The 18,363-nt window shown below is 46.6% G+C and overlaps 1 protein-coding gene and 1 pseudogene across 1 annotated transcript; both read right to left on the bottom strand.

Moving 5' to 3' along the window:
- Positions 1–5,408: 5,408 nt before the first annotated feature.
- LOC101945447 (olfactory receptor 6B1-like) lies at positions 5,409–9,297 on the bottom strand. Its single transcript, XM_065565227.1, has 2 exons — positions 9,190–9,297; positions 5,409–6,368 (listed from the first exon to the last, which is right to left on the bottom strand). The coding sequence occupies exons 1-2, from the start codon at positions 9,295–9,297 to the stop codon at positions 5,409–5,411; spliced, it is 1,068 nt and encodes a 355-aa protein (XP_065421299.1).
- Positions 9,298–13,709: 4,412 nt separating this feature from the next.
- LOC101945175 (olfactory receptor 5AP2-like) lies at positions 13,710–14,622 on the bottom strand (annotated as a pseudogene).
- Between the last annotated feature and the right edge of the window lie 3,741 nt (positions 14,623–18,363).

Below are 18,363 nucleotides of genomic sequence, written 5' to 3'. Positions count from 1 at the left end.
AAGTGTTTGCAGTAAATGGGCCATAGATGCCCCTGGCCGTGCCCTGTGGAGCCCCACACCATGTATCTGGATGCCGAGGCCCCAGAACAACTCACAAACCTGGGGATGATGCGTTCTCCTGCCTGATTCTCCCCCAGGGCCCCATCCGGCAGGTCAGGTGCCCAGAGGCTCTGAAAAATCCCATTCGGATCCTAAGTATCTGGAAACAACTGGCCATAAATTGTTGCTGAAAATGGGCAAATAAGAAGCATGTGCTGGTGTCCTGTGTTCTGGGGCCCAGGTCAGAGGGTTTCCTTTGGCTTTTCTCTTCCTTAGTATGAAGCCTGGGGATAAAATATACTCTATGAAAAGAAAGTTAATTATTCTATTTTCTAACATTGGAGTTACATGCTGACATTGCAACCCGGTATTTTTAGAATGGAGGCATCTGAATTTTCAGGGATGTGTGTGTCTATCTAGAAGTCTCTCACCCTACCCGGAATAGATGCTCAGTGTTCCAGCTGAGTCCATTTCACCTGCACCCTCTCACTGAGCACAATCTCCCCTCATTCTCTGAACTTTGAACAGCCACAAGTTCAAGTCTCCCACCAGCCCAGTAGTACCCACCAGTAGCATCTTATATAGGTCCTAAAAAGCCTGGGGTCACAGATTTTAAGAGTTCTCTCCATCTCCACTTTTTCCCGCAGCTATGACCCTGTAAAAGCATGACTCGAAGACAAATGAAACTCAGGGAAACATGAGCTGGGACTACAGCAGGCTTTGGTTCAGTTTCCTACCCCAGTCCATGATATATCTATTTTAACCCAAGAAAATTGACGGGTTAGAATGGTCCAAACATGAATTTCCTGCAAGCTTTCCTCAGGGCTTCCTGGACCTCTTTGTTTCTCAGGCTGTAGATGAGGGGATTGACCAGGGAAGTCAAGACTGTGTAGATGACAGATAGAACTTTCTTGAAATCACTCAGGATTAACATAAAGCTGTTCTGTGGTTACATTTCTGTCTTAAAACATGTAGAATATAGTTAAGTTAATTCAAAATAGCCTAGTTCTTGCCTTGGAACAGCTGTTATATTAGTTTCTTTCTGGGAGGGAGTGTGAATGCAGGAGGGTGCTCCAGGCTCGGGCAGAGGGTTGGGGTGTAGGAGAGGGTGAAGGGTGTGGGATCTGGGAGGGAGTTTGATGCAGGAAGGGATTCTAACCTGGGTCATAGGTTGGGGTTGGGGTGCAGGAGGGGGTGCAGGGTATGTTAGGGAGTTTGGGTGATGGACAGGATTCTGACCAGGGGCAGTTCGTGGCCAATCGGAGCTGCGGGGATGGTGCTGGGAGTGGGGGAAGTGCACAGAGCTTTCCCACCCCCAGGGGCTGCAGAGACGTGCCAGCAACTGGCCACTTCCGGGAGCAGCATGGGGCCATGTCTTGCAGGCAGCCTGCCTGAGCCCTGCTGAGCCACTGGACTTTTAGTGGCCCAGAGATTGCAATCGACTGGCAGAGGCTCCAGGGTCAACCAGGTCACACTGACTTGTTGGTGACACTGAATTGGTGACACTGAATTGTATATAATTATGGATTTATTTTTGTGTGTCCCCCCTTAGCCCGAGGCCCAGGGCTGCAGCCTCTTAAGCCCCTGCATTAATCCTGCCCTGTCCAGAACTGTAGGTCTGTACCTGGTCTGTTAGAGTTTGAGAGCCAAAGAACAGCACTGATTCCATCCACAGTGTTCTAATTCACACTAGCCCAATCATGGGCAGGTTTGGGTACAGTCAATATAATCATTTCAGGTGTGTGTATTGCAATATATTCTACAACTTGATTCCAACACTGTCCTTTTTCAACATGAAGTTTTTGACTTACTGTCACTTCTTACCTTCTTCCACCCTTTACAGAAGGATACAAATATCCACTTATTTCTGAATGCAAAAGCAAATAGGAGATAGTAATAATTCCCAGTTCTCTCCTACCATAATTTGCCCCCTAACCATGCAGTAAGGTCTAAACCCAATGTATCCCCAGTGTGAATAATTTTGTGTCAAAGCTTTGTTGTTCATAATGCCAAATGTTGAACATTTGTGGCTTGAATAATTGTATTTTTGAAAAATAAGTTTCTTTCTTTCTTTTTTTAATTAATCTCTTGTAAAAACATTGCTTTCAGGCCTGGGTGGCGCATATTGTAGCCTGGGGGAAGCTAAGCCTCCCCAAACAACCCAGCATGGCCCTGCTGCCTGTGCTTCGCCCCAAAGCCCCCTCCTGCTTGCCGCTTTCCCCTTGACCCCCCGCGCCCATCTCTGTCAGGCTTCTCCTTCCGGGAAGCATGCCAGGGCTGGGGCTGGGGCTGGGGCTAGGTTTAGAGCCTGCATCCAGGACTTGGGGGCGCTGGGGCTGCCTAGTGCTGGGGGCCCCCGGGCAGTGAGGCCACGCTGCCCAGTGCTTGGGATGGCTGAGGGTACATCCGACTGCTGGGGCAATGGGGCCAGCAGCTGCGTGGAGAAGAGAGGGGCTCGGGGCTCCTACAGGGTAGGGGTGCAGAAGGGACAGAGGAAGGGGCAGAGGGGGTGGGGCCTCAGGCAGAAGGGACAGGGCTGGGGGCTTGGCCCCCCAAAGGAGCGGCTCACGCACTGCCCATGCTGACAGGGATGATATCCCATTGCTTAACTCTTCAAGGGAAATACGTCTAATCTGTATATTGACTAGACTACAAGGAGAGAGCTGAATCTCCTCACACTGCAGCTTAAATTTTTAATTCCAAGTTAATTGACTCCTCATCAGTGATTTCAGATAAAATAATTATTTTATTTGCCATTCCCTGTGATCAACTACCATGTAGAGATCATTAGGAAGGATACATAAAACATTGGCCACATTAACCTTTGCTTCTCCTGACGCCCAATACACAGAATAGCCCGCCCCTTCCCAGCCTTCCTCCTCTGCTATCTCTATTGCCCATGCTAAAGTAGAGCTGCCCCTTTCCCATTCCTCACCACCTGCTACGCCCAATTCCCCTTTGCCCCAGGTACATACTTGCATGTGCAGCTGGCACTGTACAAAAACAGTAGGTACAACAGTATACCATTGTAAACAAGCAACCAAACCCGAACACCATTCTGGGATCTATTAACAGGCGTGTTGTAAGCAAGATATGAGAAGCAATTATTTCACTCAATACCATGCTGATATGGCCTCAACTGAAGTACTGTGTCTTGTTCAGGAAAGATGGGGACAAATTAGAAAAAGTCCAGAGAAGAGCAACAAAAATGATTAATGGTCCAGAAAACATGACCTATGAGGGAAGACTGAAAAAACTAGGTTTGTTAAGTCTCTAGAAGTGAAGACTAAGAGGGGAAATGATAAGAGTTTCAAGTACATAAAAGGTTGTTACAAAAGCAAGGGGAAAAGTTCTTCTCCTTAACTTCTTAGGATAGGACAAAAAGCAATGGGATTAAAGTGGAGCAAGGCACTGTAGACTGGACATTAGGAATGAAATTGTGGGACCTGCATCATTGGAGGTTTTTAAAAACAGCTCAAATGCTTGTGAGGAATGGTCTGGTAATGACATAGTCCTGCCTTGAGTTTAGAGGACTGCACTAGATCATAGAATCATAGAAGATTAGGGTTGGAAGAGACCTCAGGAGGTCATCTGATCCAACCCCCTGCTCAAAGCAGGATCAACACCAACTAAATAATCCCAGCCAAGGCTTTATCAAGCTGGGCCTTAAAAACCTCTAAGGATGGAAATTCCACCACATCCCTAGGTAACCCATTCCACTGCTTCACCACCCTCCTAGTGAAATAGTACTTCTTAATATCCAACCTAGACCTCCCCCACTGCAACTTGAGACCATTGCTCCTTGTTCTGTCATCTGCCACCACTGAGAAGAGACAAGCTCTATCCTCTTTGGAACCCCTCTTCAGGTAATTGAAGGCTGCTTTCATATCCTCCCCACTCTTCTCTTCTGCAGACTAAACAATCCCAGTTCCCTCAGCCTCTCCTCATAAGTCATGTGCCCCAGTCCTGTAATCATTTTTGTTGTCCTCCACTGGACTGTCTCCAATTTGATCACAACCTTTCTGTAGTGGACGCAAAACTGGTTGCAATACTCTAGATGTGGCCTCACCATTGTGGAATAGAGGGGAATAATCACTTCCCTCGATCTGCTGGCAATGCTCCTACTAATGCAGCCCAATATGCTGTTAGCCTTTTTGGTAACAAGGGCACACTGCTGACTCATATCCAGCTTCTCATCCACTGTAATCCCCAGGTCTTTTTCTGCAGAACTGCCACTTAGCCAGTTGGTCCCCAGCCTGTAGCGCGGCATGGGATTCTTCCTTCCTAAGTGCAGGACTCTGCACTTGTCCTTGTTGAACCTCATCAGATTTCTTTTGGCCCAATCCTCCAATTTGTCTAGGTCACTCTGGATCCTATCCCTATCCTCCAGCATATCTACCTCTCCCCCCAGCTTAGTGTCATTCAAGAACTTGCTGAGGGTGAAATCTATCCCATCATCCAGATAATTAATAAAGACGTTGAACAAAATCGGCCCCAGGACCGACTCTTGGGGCACTTTGCATAATATCGGCTGCCAGCTAGACATCAAGCCGTTGATCACTACCCATTGAGCCCGACAATCTAGCCATCTTTCTATCCACCTTATAGTCCATTCATCCAATCCATACTTTTTTAAACTTGCTGGCAAGAATACTGGGGGAGACCATATCAAAAGCTCTGCTAAAATCAAGATATATCATGTCCACTGCTTTCCCCATATCCACAGAGCCAGTTATCTCATCATAGAAGGCAATCAGGTTGGCAATCAGGACCAGCTGAGGCCCCCTCCAGTCCTACTCTTCTATGATTCTTTTAAGGTAAAACACATTTCCCTTGGATTATCAGAGTTTGTTTCAAAGCCAGTGACGTACAGACTATTTTATTTATTTTTTATTTTTCACAGGAACTCTCATGAGGTCTCCACCCAGATTTTGCACCAGGATAACTATCCTGGTTAGTGGTGCGAATGTGTTATGGAAATAGTTATACCGCTACACCCTCTTGTGTGGACACAATTTACCAATAGATCGCTTATTTCCTTTCAGATGTGGGACTGAACAATACCTCCAGAAGCACTATCAGATCAGCACGTGGGGCATCTTATATGGGTGCTAAAAAGGCTGGATTCACAGATGAAAGGTTTCAGAGTAGCAGCCGTGTTAGTCTGTATCCGCAAAAAGAACAGGAGTACTTGTGGCACCTTAGAGACTAACAAATTCTCCACTTTCTCCTACAGCTTTGAATCTGTAACTACAGGACATGAAACCCAATGAAGCTCAGGGAAACACAACCTGGGACTACAGAAGGCTTTGTTTCAGTCTATACCGCAGCCCATGTTATATCTATTTTAACCCAAGGAAATTGATCGGTTAGCATGGTCCAAACATGAATTTCCTGCAAGCTTTCCTTAAGGCCTCATGTACCTCTTTGTTTCTCAGACTGTAGATGAGGGGATTGACCAGGGGAGTCAGGACTGTGTAGATGACAGACAGAACTTTCTTGAAGTCGCTCAGGATGTCAGTGGTTGGGAACATATAGACAATCAGCAGAGTTGAATAATAAATGCTCACCACAATGAGGTGGGAGGAGCAGGTGGAAAATGCCTTTTGCCTCCCAGTGGTGGACGGGATTCTCAGGATGGTGGCGATAATGCAGATGTAGGACATCAAGGTTAGCATGAATGGGACCAGTGAGAAAAGCAAGGTGAGTGTGAAAGTCACTATTTCCATCAGGTGAGGGTCATTGCAGGAGAGTTTTAGAAGGGGGATAAAATCGCAAAAGAAATGATCAATAACGTTGGGGCCACAGAATGTTAACTGAGATATCGACAATGTTGATATGCTACTACATAGGAAGCCACCTATCCAAGAGCCACCTGCAAGCTGGAGGCAGGCCCTGCTACTCATACGGGCTGGATAGTGCAGTGGATTGCAAATCGCTAAATACCGATCGTAAGACATCACCGACAGGAGAAGGCATTCTGTAGCAACCAGAGAACCAAAGAAATAATATTGTGTGAGGCAGCCACTAAATGAAATAGTCCTGTCCCCAGTGAGGGGACTGGCCAGCATCCTGGGCAGGATGGAGGAGGTGTAGCAGGTCTCTAAGCAGGACAAGTTCCCCAGGAAGAAGTACATGGGGCTGTGAAGGTGCCGATCAGCCACAACTAGCACAATGATGAGGACGTTCCCAGCCACAGTTGCGATGTAGATCACTAGGAGCAGCAGAATGAGAGGGATCTGCAGTTCAGGGAGGTCCCCGAATCCCAGGAGGATGAATTCTGTGATGGACGTTTGGTTTCCCTGCTCTGGTTTTCCTATGGGGTTTGTCTATGGCAAAGAAATGAACTCTGCCATATAAATGAAGAAAACTCACTCAATAAAATGTCAGCACCGTTTTCATTGCCCCCCTCTGCTGGTTATTGGAAGGATGGGTGAATGGAGAATGGAGGCCAGGGGAGGGGAAATGACATCTTATGATCCCTGGGGCAGATTTCATATCTAAGCAGACTTCAGGTTCAACAAAACATTAATCTCTCTGGAAACATGTGTAGTAACTTGACAGATGGCACCAAGCACTCAAATATTAAGGTGATGGGGCTTAGGTAAAACAGTACAAAAGTGTGTTGCTTCAAATAGTCACATGTTTCTCTACTTGGTGTATCAGAGCAGGGCAATGTTCTTTATAGATTGGAGATCCATAGGCAAAATGAGCCAGGATTTGATATTTTAGAGGAAGCCACAACAGAGAAACAAACAAAAAAACAACTAAGACTGGGATTTGCAGTGTGTGGGCAGACAACTCCAAGTGAATTGCAGTGGAGATGGGCCACCTAGCTGTATTAGAGCCATTTGAAAGTTTTTATCATCAGACAAATGCCTCTACTTCCCTAGGACAATACTTCATTTTCCTGCAGTCATATACTCTACACATAGAGAAGTGATATTCATTAAAAACCAAAACCAAAAAAACTCCTGCTAGAAACCACCATGTTAGCTGGAAATTGATCCTCTCTTCCCAGAAAAAAATCTGGATAAAATTTGAAATTTGTAAAAAATGTGCAATTTTCATATTATGAGAGTTGTGTAGAACCTGAATTTCCATTTCTTCAGCAATTCCATGATTTCAAATGTTGGATTTCATTCCCATTTTACTTTTAAAATGTATTTTCCAATTTTTAATTTTATTACTAGTATATTTTTATTTTATATTTCATTGTGTTTTATAGTTATTTGCATTTATTTCTATTCAGTTTATGTTATTTTATTTCATAAAGCTCTATACAATAACCCTTTTCGTAAACGAAATTGCGTAGAAATTGATTTTTTCCCCTGGAATATTTTGATCTCTATCAACAAAACATATTTTCATCAAAAATGCCAATCAGAAATTTTTACCAGCTCTACGTTTTCTTCTTTATCTTTGGTTAAAGGTAACACTAATCCTCTCTCTCTAGTCTGCCACTACTCTCTCTCTACCCATCACTGATCCTTAAAGAGAGAGGGTGAGTGAGGTCATATCTTTCCCTGGATGGATTTACTAAGCTGTATTACCTGCTCAGTAAAGCCCTGATACTGCACAGAGTTATGCACAATGTTAATTTTAAACCCCGGGAATAATTCTGTTCTGTCCGAGACTTCTCCACTTACACCTCAGATAAAAGTTCTACTGACTTCAAGGATGGGGCCTCTTTGATTCCAATGTGGTTTGAACAGCGAACACCTTGAGCTTTCTTTAAACATACAGCTCGGTTGGATTAGATTTCCATCGACAGACGTTGGTAAAGGTCTATATCAGCTGATACAACCAAACCAATCAATATAAACTATCAGTAACAGTGGGAATTAGTGTGGTCTCTCCCTGCACCTTGCACCTGCAGGGATGGTGTCACCGGCCTCACAGCCTGGCTGGGAGCCCTCTGCACCCAGCTATCCTGGGAGTGAATAAGCATAGCTGGGACAGGGATCCCTGCACGGCTGCATGCTGGCGACCCCCATCCCTGAAGGCACAAGGTGCAGGGAAGTCTGCAGTCCTGGCAGGCCCGGGCTGTGAGGAGGTGGGTGAGTCCCTGGCTGTGGGGGAGGCCATCCCGCTGCCGATTGGTTACTGCCTATCGACGGGGCAGTTCAACAATGAGGTGAACACTCCCATGGCCGGAGGCTCCCCACCATCCTCTTCCTGCTCCCAGCCCTGGCCATGGATCTCTGCTCCACTGGGCCAGAGCAGCCACCTTTCCTGCCCCTTGCTCCCTGGTGTCTTGGATCCCTCAGCCGGTCGAGAACCCCCCACACCTCACTGGCAGTGCTGCCCTCGCCCTGACAAGCATCTTAACCCCTGCTGAGCTACTGGAAAATTTAATAGTTAAAAACTGGGGGGGGGGGGGGAATCTTAAAGATAAAATAATGCCAATGTTAACCCTCTAAGCGCAGAAACAAAACCAATTTGTGCCGAGTCCACTTATAGCCAGCGTCTGATCCAAGCACAGCAGCAAAAAGCAGCTCTGCTTTACCCACGGCAGTTCACTCAGTGCCCTGTGAGGGAGAAGCTGCCAGTGAGGGCACAACCCTGTAGGGGTCAGGAGAGGAGGTTAGAGAGGAATGAAGCCTGCTCCCGTGTTTGAAGTGCTGGCTCCCATGTTTGAGGAGTCGGCAGTTGTTGGTTAATTTCCCTGCTTTATCACCAGGTCTTTGTGTGACTTTCAGGGCAGATTTCCAAAGGCTGGTAGGTACCTAACAACACACACGGGTGCCTCACGAGGGGCTGTACCTAACACCCATCGATTTCCAATCCCACTTGGAGGTCTGAGTCTTGAGGTGCCCCAAAACTTCCAAAAATCTACCCCAGGTGTGCCAGGTCCCATCTGTAAAGCAGGGGTAATTGCATCACATAGGGGTGGTGGGAGGATAGATATATTCAAGGCAGTGAGGTGCCCCGATATCAGGGTGATGGCGGCCAGTTAAAGAACTAGGATAGACATGATTTGACAGGTCTTTCCTATTCCTAAATTGAGTCATTTTGCTTTGGGTTGGGAGTTTGAGAGAGATCAGTGCCCAGTTCCACTTAGATTCCCATGGGATTAGTTACTGAACAGACCTACACTGCTTCAGACTCCTCAAGATTCAAGGATCAGAGAGGAAAAGGTTGATTTACCTCTAAGCCGGATCTGTGAGCAGCTGGAGTCTCTGTTGTCACCTCCTCATGCAGCATTTCAAGGGCCAGGATCCAGGTTATATAGTCCACTTTCTCTCCCCACTGCATTCACCTACTTCCAGGTGCCCAGTAACTGGAATGACAACTTAGAAAAGCTACTGAGGCTCCGTTCCAAATATGGTATTGTGTTCCTGTGCCTCATACTCTCTGTCAAATGGAGAACATCTTTTCTGATTCATTATATATCCTTCTGCGGGAAGAGGCGGTCTCCGGAGGCATGTGTGCTGTGGGGAATGCAACAGGCAAGGGGAAGTTGGTATTTACTGACATTTTCTAAAACTAAACCAGTGTCAAACTTCTACTCTCAAAGGGAGAGTCCTGCAGAGGGAAGAAACTTCTAATCCTGAAACAAATCTCTCTCTTTATTGCATGAATGCTAAGGTGATTGTCGAGAAATAACATACTAATTCTAGATTTTACAGCTGCCTTAGTGATTTAGACTCTGAGTTCCTGTCGAATTCCTTTAGAAAGGTTTGAAAATGTCAGCAGAGTTAGCTAATCTTACATTTTCTCCAATGTTGCCCTCCGTAGCAAGCACACATATACTCAATCCTCATCCAATGAGCTCACTGAATTAGTTCAGGTAACATTTTTAGAAGAGTCTAAGTGATTTAGAAGCCTAAGTCCCATTTTTGAAACTTTCTCAGTTGCTAAGGCTTAGCAACCAAAATATCATTGAAAGACAATGGAATTTAGCCTCCTGTATCACTTTTGAAATTTGCTTAAGTGTTTTTGAAAATGTTACCCTTAGCTCAATGCTTCCTGGTCAGTCATTTCTGAAACGAGGAAGTGCAGCCTGTTGCTCAGATAAAATGCAGGTGCAACAGGGTGCTTTACACATTTAGGTTGGGATCTTCAAAGAGGGGTAATGTACGCAATAAAGACCCAACTCCCATGAGATTGCTTTGAGAATTTGTCAACTAACTCCCTTAGGGTTCTTGGAAAGGCCCATACCAAGATAACATGGAAGTAAGAGACCTGAGATTATAACATACAAAGAATTTTTTCCCACATCCCAGAAAAGTTTCAGTGTCTCATGCTTCTTCAGTACTACAGCAATTATACAAAAATGTAATCTTGTTCCAGAATTGTAAGTGTCTAGTTGGTCTATTAGAGATATTGTGCACCAAAGAATAGCACTGATTCCATCCCGTAAAGGACAGTGTTCTCCATTCACACTATCTGGAGTACTGTGTCCAGTTTTGGGCCCCACACTACAAAAAGGATGTGGAAAAATTGGAAAGAGTCCAGCAGAGGGCAACAAAAATGATTAGGGGACTGGAGCACATGACTTATGAGGAGAGGCTGAGGGAACTGGGATTGTTTAGTCTGCAGAAGAGAAGAATGAGGGGGGATTTGATAGCAGCCTACAACTACCTGAAGGGGGGTTCCAAAGAGGATGGAACTCGGCTGTTCTCAACGGTGGCAGATGACAGAACAAGGAACAATGGTCTCAAGTTGCAGTGGGGGAGGTCTAGGTTGGATATTAGGAAACACTATTTCACTAGGAGGGTGGTGAAGCACTGGAATGCGTTACCTAGGGAGGTGGTGGAGTCTCCTTCCTTGGAGGTTTTTAAGGCCCGGCTTGACAAAGCCCTGGCTGGGATGATTTACTTGGGAATTGGTCCTGCTTTGAGCAGGGGGTTGCACTAGATGACCTCCTGAGGTCCCTTCCAACCCTGATATTCTATGATTCTATGATTCTATCTGATTCATGGGCCAGTAAATAAATCATTTCAGGTGTGTGCATTGCAATATATTCTACAACTTGATTCCAACACTGTCCTTTTTCAGCATGAAGTTTTTGACCTACTGTCACTTCTTGCCCTGAAGGAAAGGTTTCTTCCAACATTTACAGTAGGATACAAATAGCCACTTATTTCTGAATGCAAAACCAACCAGGAGACTGTTATAATTCCCAGTAATCTCCTATCTATGCAGAAAGTTCTCATTCCTATTTATCCCAGTGTGAAAAATTTTGTGTCAAACTTTGTTGCTCATAATGTCCAAATGTTGAACATTTGTGCCTCTCATAATTGTATTTTGGAAAAAAGGGTTTGTTTCCTTCTTTGTTTTTTTAATTGATCTCTGGCAAAAAAAAACATTGCTGTCAGGCCTGGGTGGCATGTATCATAGGCTGGGGGAGGCTAAGCCTGCCCAAACAGCCAAGCATGGCCCCGCCCATGCTCCGCACCGAGACCCCCTCCTGGTTGCTGCTTTCCTCTTGGCCCCAGCCTTGGCAGGCTGCTCCTCTTCCAGGAAGGGGGCTAGGGCTGGGGCTAGAGCCTGTGGCCGGGACTTGAGACACCTGGAGCTGCCCAACTCTGGGGGCCCCTGGGCACTGGGGCCACACTGCCTGGCCTTACAGGGCTGTGGGTGCTGGGGTTACAATGCCTGGTGCTCGTGCGAGGAGGGGAGGCTGTGGCTCTGGGGCAGGTCAGCCCAGGGCTGGGGCTGCGGGGCCAGCACCTGCGAAGGGGAGAGAGGGGCTCAGGACTCCAGCAAGGTGGGGGTGGTCCGGAAGTGGTTGTGTAAGAGGCGGAGGGGGGCAGGGCCTCAGGCAGAGGCAGGCAGGGCCTCAGGAGAGGGGGCGGGGCATGGGGCTAGCCTCCCCCAAGGAGCGGCTCACGCACAGTCCATGCCGATAGGGATGAAATCCCATTGCTTAACTCTTCAAGGGAAACATGTGTAATCTGCACATTGGCTAGAATACCAGGAGAGAGCTGAATCTTCTCAGACTGCAGCTTAAATTTTTAATTCCAAATTGACTGACTCTTCATCACTTTAAGGAATATTAAACCCTGCAGGAGCCTCTCTCACTCCCTGAAGTCTCACTCCAGCCTCCTGAGTTTGCATCTTTCTCTGGCCTCCTTCAGCCCTTTATTGGAAATGGCCTGATTCCCGTCAGCTGGGGACCCTTCTCTAACCAGGGCTGGCTTGGCCCCTGGCTCTCCAGCCCAAGGGCATACGGCCCTGTCACAGGCAGGGATAGACAGATATAAGTAAAGTGGTCCAACTTCTATGTGTAGACAAGCATTGCACATTTATTCCACACATCAGACACGAAGGTGACAGATAAGGGGAGGTCTGACAACAGAGATGACAGAAAGAGGACTCAGTTTATTTATTTTATTGCACGATGCTTTTGGTGCAAGGCCCACAGTTATTAGGGTCTGCTAGAAAAAGGTAAAACAAGAGAAGGAACTGGTGGAAAACATCCCCTGGGAGTAGAAGGAATTCTCAGGACAATGGTTTGGCTGTAGATGTACAGGCTGGATTTTCCCATAAGAGGCTGATGTTAAGTATCCAAATCCTATAGACAGTGAATGGGAGTTGCACACTTAATACCCTTAGGTCCCATTGTTAATTACAACTGGATATGGTGGAGCAGACAGACCACTGGACTTGGACTCTGGATAGTTGGTTTCTATGACTGTCCCTGCCACTAGACTGCTGAATGATTCTGGGGAGGTAAATTTACATCTTCCTGCCTTAGTTTCCCCAGCTATAACATGAGGATAGGGACCTGGAGCTTGGATTGTATACATAAAGCCTCCACTTTGGAAATCTGAATCCCAGATTCTGGACCCCCGGGATTCACAAAACCAAGCTTGGTTGATGGCAAACCCTGTAGGCACATAAGTGTTTGCATCAAAAGGGCCAGAGATGCCACCGAACATGTCCTCTGCAGGCCCACACTGGGTATCTGGACGCCGAAGCCCCAGAACGACGCACAAGCCTGGAGAAGGTGGGCAATCCCCTGCCTGACTCTCCTTCAGGGCCCCATCCAGCAGGTCAGGTGCCCAGATACTTTTGAAAATCCCACTGGGATCCCAAGTATCTGGAAACAACTGACCCAAAATCATGGCTGAAAACAGGCAAATAATGAGTTCTGTGCTAACGTCCTGTGTTCCGGGGCCCAGGTCAGAGGGTTTCCTTTGGGTTTTCTGCTCCTTTGAAGGGATCCTGGGGATAAAATACAGTGTATGAAAAGAAAGTTAATTATTCAATTTTCTAACATTGGAGTTCCATGCTGACATTGCAACCCTGTATTTTTAGAATGCAGGCTTCTGATTTTTCAGGGGTGTGTGTATATCTAGAAGTGTCTCACCCTACATGGAATAGATGCCCAGTGTTCCAGCTGAGTCCACTTCGCCTGAACCCTCTCACTCAGCACAATCTCCCCTCATTCTCTGAAATTTGAGCAGCCACAAGTTCCAGTCTCCCACCAGCTGATGGGTACCCACATGTTGACTCTGATACAGGTCCTAATAACAATGGGGTTACAGGTTTTAGGAGGTCCATCTCCACTTATGCCCACAGCTGTGACTCTGTAAGAGCAGGGAAACACGACCTGGGACTTCGCTTCGGGCCCTACCCCAGCTCATGTTATATCTAGCTTAACACAAGGAAATTGATCTGTTAGAATGGTCGAAACATGAATTTCCTGCAAGCTTTCATTAGGGCCTCCTGGACCTCTTTGTTTCTCAGGCTGTAGATGAGGGGATTGACCAGGGGAGTCAGGACTGTGTAGACGACAGAAAAAACTTTCTTAAAGTCGCTCAGGATGTCGGTGGTTGGGAACATATAGACAATCAGCAGAGTTCCATAATAAATGCTCAACACGATGAGGTGGGTGGAGCAGGTGGAAAAGGCGTTTTGCCTCCCGGTGGTGGACAGGATTTTCAGGATGGTGGCAATGATACAGATGTAGGACATCAAGGTAAGTAGGAATGGGACCACTGAGAAAAGCAAGCTTAGTGTGAAAGCCAACATTTCCATCAGGTGAGGGTCATTGCAGGAGAGTTTTACAAGGGGGATGAGATCACCAAAAAAATGGTCAATAGCATTGGGGCCACAGAACGCTAACTGTGATATCGACAGCGTTGTTATGCTACTAAGTAGGAAGCCACCTATCCAAGAGCCACCTGCAAGCTGTAGGCAAGACCTGACACTCATACGGGCTGGATAGTGCAGTGGATTGCATATGGCTAAATACCGATCATAAGACATCACTGACAAGAGAAGGCATTCTGTAGCAAGCAGAGAACCAAAGAAATAATATTGTGTGACACATCCATTGAATGAAATAGTCCTGTCCCCAGTCAGGAGACTGGCCAGCAGCCTGGGCAGAATGGGGGAGGTGTAGCAGGTCTCCAAGCAGGACAAGTTCCCCAGGAAGAAGTACATGGGAGTGTGCAGACGCTGATCAGCCACAACTAGCACCATGATGAGGATGTTCCCGACCATGGTCGCAATGTAGTTCACTAGGAACAGCAGGAATAGAAGGATCTGAAGTTCTGGGAGATCCCCGAATCCCAGGAGGACGAATTCTGTGTTAGACATTTGATTTACCTGTTCTGGATTTGCCATGGGGTTTGTATACATGAAATAAATTAACTTAAACATAAATGAAAAACAGCATTAACTCAATAAAACATCAGCACTGTTTTCATTGTCCCCTTCTGCTGGCTACTGGAATGATGGGTGAGTGGAGAATGGAGGCCAGGGGAGGGGATATGCCATCTCATGATTCCTGAGGCAGATTTCATATCTGAGCAGGCTGCATGTTCAACAAAACATTAATCTCTCTGGAAACATGTGTAGTAACTTGACAGATGGCACCAAGCACTCTAACACTAACGTGATGGGGCATAGGTACAACAGTACAAAAAAGTGTTGCTTCAAATAATCACATGTTTCATTACCTGGTGTATGAAAGCAGAACAGTGTTGTTTGTAGATTGGAGATCCTTAGGCCAAACAGGCCAAGATTTGATATTTTAGAGGAAGCGTCAACAAAGAAACAAACCGAGGAACTATGGGAGGGATTCACAGTGTGGGGACAGCCAACTCCAAGTGAATTGCATTGAAAATGGGCCGTCTAACTCAGCCATTTGAAAGTTTTTAATCATCAGACAAATACCTCTCCTTCCCTGGGCAAAGATTTCACTTTCCTGCAGTAGGACAATATACTTTTAGAAATACGATCTTCATTAAAAAGGAACAAGCAAAACATCTCCATCTGGAAACCACCATGTTAGCTAGAAATTGATTCTCTGTTGCAAGAAAGAAATTCTGTATGAAGTTTGAAATTTGTAAGAAATGTGCTATTTTCATATTGTGAGAGGGATATAGAACCCGAAAATCCATTTAATCTTCAATTCTGTGATTTTAAATGTTGGTGTTTATTCCAATTTTCACTTTTTAAAAAAATATTTATCTATTTTAATTGTATTTCTAGGATATTTTTTATTTTATATTACATTGTATTTTATAGCTATTTACATTTATTTCTATTACATTATTTTTATATTATTTCATTTCATTTTATATTGTTTCACAAAGTTCTATACAATTGGTTCCCAAACTGGGGGGCACGCCCCCCTGGAGGGGGTGTGAAGAAATTCCAAGGGGGACGCGAGGCTGCCCTGCCCTTGAGCTCCTGGCCGGGGAGGCTAGCGTCTGGCCCCTCCCTTTCTGTCCCCTCTCCCCCGCAGCCATGCCGCCATGCGGGCAGCGAAGCTTGCAGCTGCCCACCTCCCAGGCTTTCCAATAAGGCAGTCCTGCTGCTCTGAGCGGCCTGGTAAGGGGGTGGGGAGCGGGGGGAGGGCAGGTTGGATAAGGGGCAGGAGGTCCTGTGGGGCAGTCAGGGGACAAGGAGCGGTTAGATGGGGCAGAGGTTCTGGGAGAGCAGTCAGGAGACAGGGAGCGGGGGGGGGGTTGGATGGAGGTGGGGTCCCAGGAGGGGGCGGTCAGGGGCCAAGGAGCAGGGGGGATTGGATAGGGGGTGGGGTCCTTGGGGGGATGGTTAGGGGTACGTGGTCCCAGGAGGGGGCAGTCAGGGGACTAGGATCATGGGGGATTGGATGATGGTAAAGGAGAGGTGGGGGGTGTGACGAAGCAGGGAGCAGGGCAGATTTGACCTGGGAATGTTGCAGGGGGGTTGCAGTGGAGATGTGGGACTTCCCTTGAAGGAAGCTACCTGAGCTGTAACCTGAGCCAGGAACGGGGGTGGGGAGAATTAACACCTTCTGCCCGGGAGACTGAACAAAGGAGAGGAGCAGCGGGAGGAGTTTTGAGTTTAGTTTTTCGGTTGGGGCTGGGTGGTGTAACGCAGGGAACCCCAAGCTGGGGTCTAAGCTCCCTGAACCTCCCAGAGGGACCTAATTGAGGGGGTCTGGTCGTACCTACACGCTCTGCTTGAGACTGTGTTCCTGTCCTTAAATAAACCTTCTGCTTTACTGGCTGGTTGAGAGTCGCAGTGAATCTCGGGAAGAGGGGTGCAGGGCCCTAACTCCCCCACAATCCGCAACAGGGGGCATGAGGGTTTCTCGAAAATTAAAAAGGGTGAATGATGCCGAAAAGTTTGGGAACCACTGCTTTATACAATAACTTCCTGAACAACATGTTCTATAAATTAATATGTTCCCAGGGAACATTTTGATCTTGATTGACACATTTTCCATCAAAAATGCCAATCCAAAGTTTTTACCAGCTCTACATTTTCTTCTTTATCTTTGATTAAAATAATATTAATTCTTTCCCTGTTGGTGGCTGTCTAGACTGCCCTAACTGTCTCACTTGTCGTTGCTGATCCTCAGAGAGACAAGGGGGGTGAGGTCATATCTTTTATTAGACCGATTTACTAATCCTTATTAACTGCTGGTTAAGGCCCTGATCCTGCACAGAGTTATGCACAAGGTTATTTTTACACCCCAGGAATATTTCTGTTCTGTCTGAGCCTGTCTGAGATAACATTTCAATTGACTTCAAGGATGGGGCCCTTTGATTCCAATGGGATTTGGACAGCTAATGCCTTTAGCCTTCTTTGAAACTTATAGCTCAGCTCGGCAGGATTCGATTTCCATTGATAGACGTTGGTAAACATCGATATCAGGTGACACTCTGAAACTAACAAAAAACTATATCAGCAACAGTCGACGTTAGTGCTGCCTTCCCCGCACCTTGTGCCTGCAGGGATGGTGTCACTAGCCCATTGGCCGTGCATGGAACCTTCTGCACCCAGCTGTCCTGGGAGGGAGCGAGTGGGGCTGAGACAGCAAAGCTGCTAAGTATTCCCTGCATGGCCGCGGGGCCAATGATACCCATCCCTGCAGGCACAAAGTGCAGGGAAGGCTGCCAGAGCCGAGAGCCCCAGCCGGGTCTGTGAGAAGGCAGAGAAGGAGGAGGAGGAGTGCCTTGCTGTGGGGGAGGCCAGCCACCGCTGAACGGCTTCTGCCCATGGATGTAGTGCCCTTTATACAGTATAGTGACCACTTCCCCACCCTCTGCTGCCTACTAGTGGCCATTATAAAGTATAGCTGCCACTTCCCCACCCCCACCCTTTACTAAATGGGCCTTTAGTGCCCATTATACAGTATAGCCGCCCCATCCCACCCCCACATTCTGCTGCTGCTAGTGCCCATTATAGAGTATGGACTCCCCCTCCTCTCCTCGCCCTCTGCTGCCCCTAGTGCCCATTATAAAGTATAGCTACCCCTTCCCCACCCCTACCCTCTGCTACTCACGTAGTTATCATATATGTGTGTGCGTGTGTGTGCGTGTATATGTGTGTGTCTAGAAGTATTTCATCCTACAATGAATGAATGCTCAGCATTCCAGCTGAGTCCATTTCACCTTCACCCTCTTACTGAGCACAATTGACTGCCATTCTCTGAGGTTTAAGCAGCCACAAGTTCAAGTCTTCCACCAGACCAGTGGTACCCCCTGTAGAAGCTAATATAGGCCCTAAAAAGACTGGGGTCCCAGGTTTTAAAAGGTCTCCTCATCTCCACTTTTCCACAATGACTCTATGACTCTGTAGGAGCAGTGGTTCTCAAATAGGGGTACGTGTAACCTAGGGATACACAGAGGTCTTCCAGAGATTTGCCTAATTTTACAACAGCCTACAGAAAAAGCACTAGGAAAGTTTGTACAAACTAAAATTTCATACAGACAATGACTTGTGTATACTGCTCTATAGACTATACACTGAAATGTAAGTACAATATTTATATTCCAATTGATTTATTTCATAATTATATGTAAAAATGAGAAAGTCATCAATTTTTCAGTAGTAGTGTGCTGTGAGATTTTTGTATTTTTATGTCTG

Source organism: Chrysemys picta, chromosome 13, assembly GCF_011386835.1.
Source record: "Chrysemys picta bellii isolate R12L10 chromosome 13, ASM1138683v2, whole genome shotgun sequence".
Taxonomy (NCBI): Eukaryota; Metazoa; Chordata; order Testudines; family Emydidae; genus Chrysemys; species Chrysemys picta.
The sequence above is the reverse complement of the archived record's forward strand: the minus strand, read 5'-3'. Positions and strand labels throughout refer to the sequence as shown.

Excerpts from the sequence above, each read along its gene's own strand:
- LOC101945447 (XM_065565227.1), bottom strand. The coding sequence starts at position 9,297 with ATGCAGTGGGGAGAGAAAGTGGACTATATAACCTGGATCCTGGCCCTT. Across the intron at positions 6,369-9,189 it reads CTCACAGATCCGGCTTAGAG|ACAAACCCCATAGGAAAACC; the intron begins GTAAATCAACCT and ends TCTTTGCCATAG.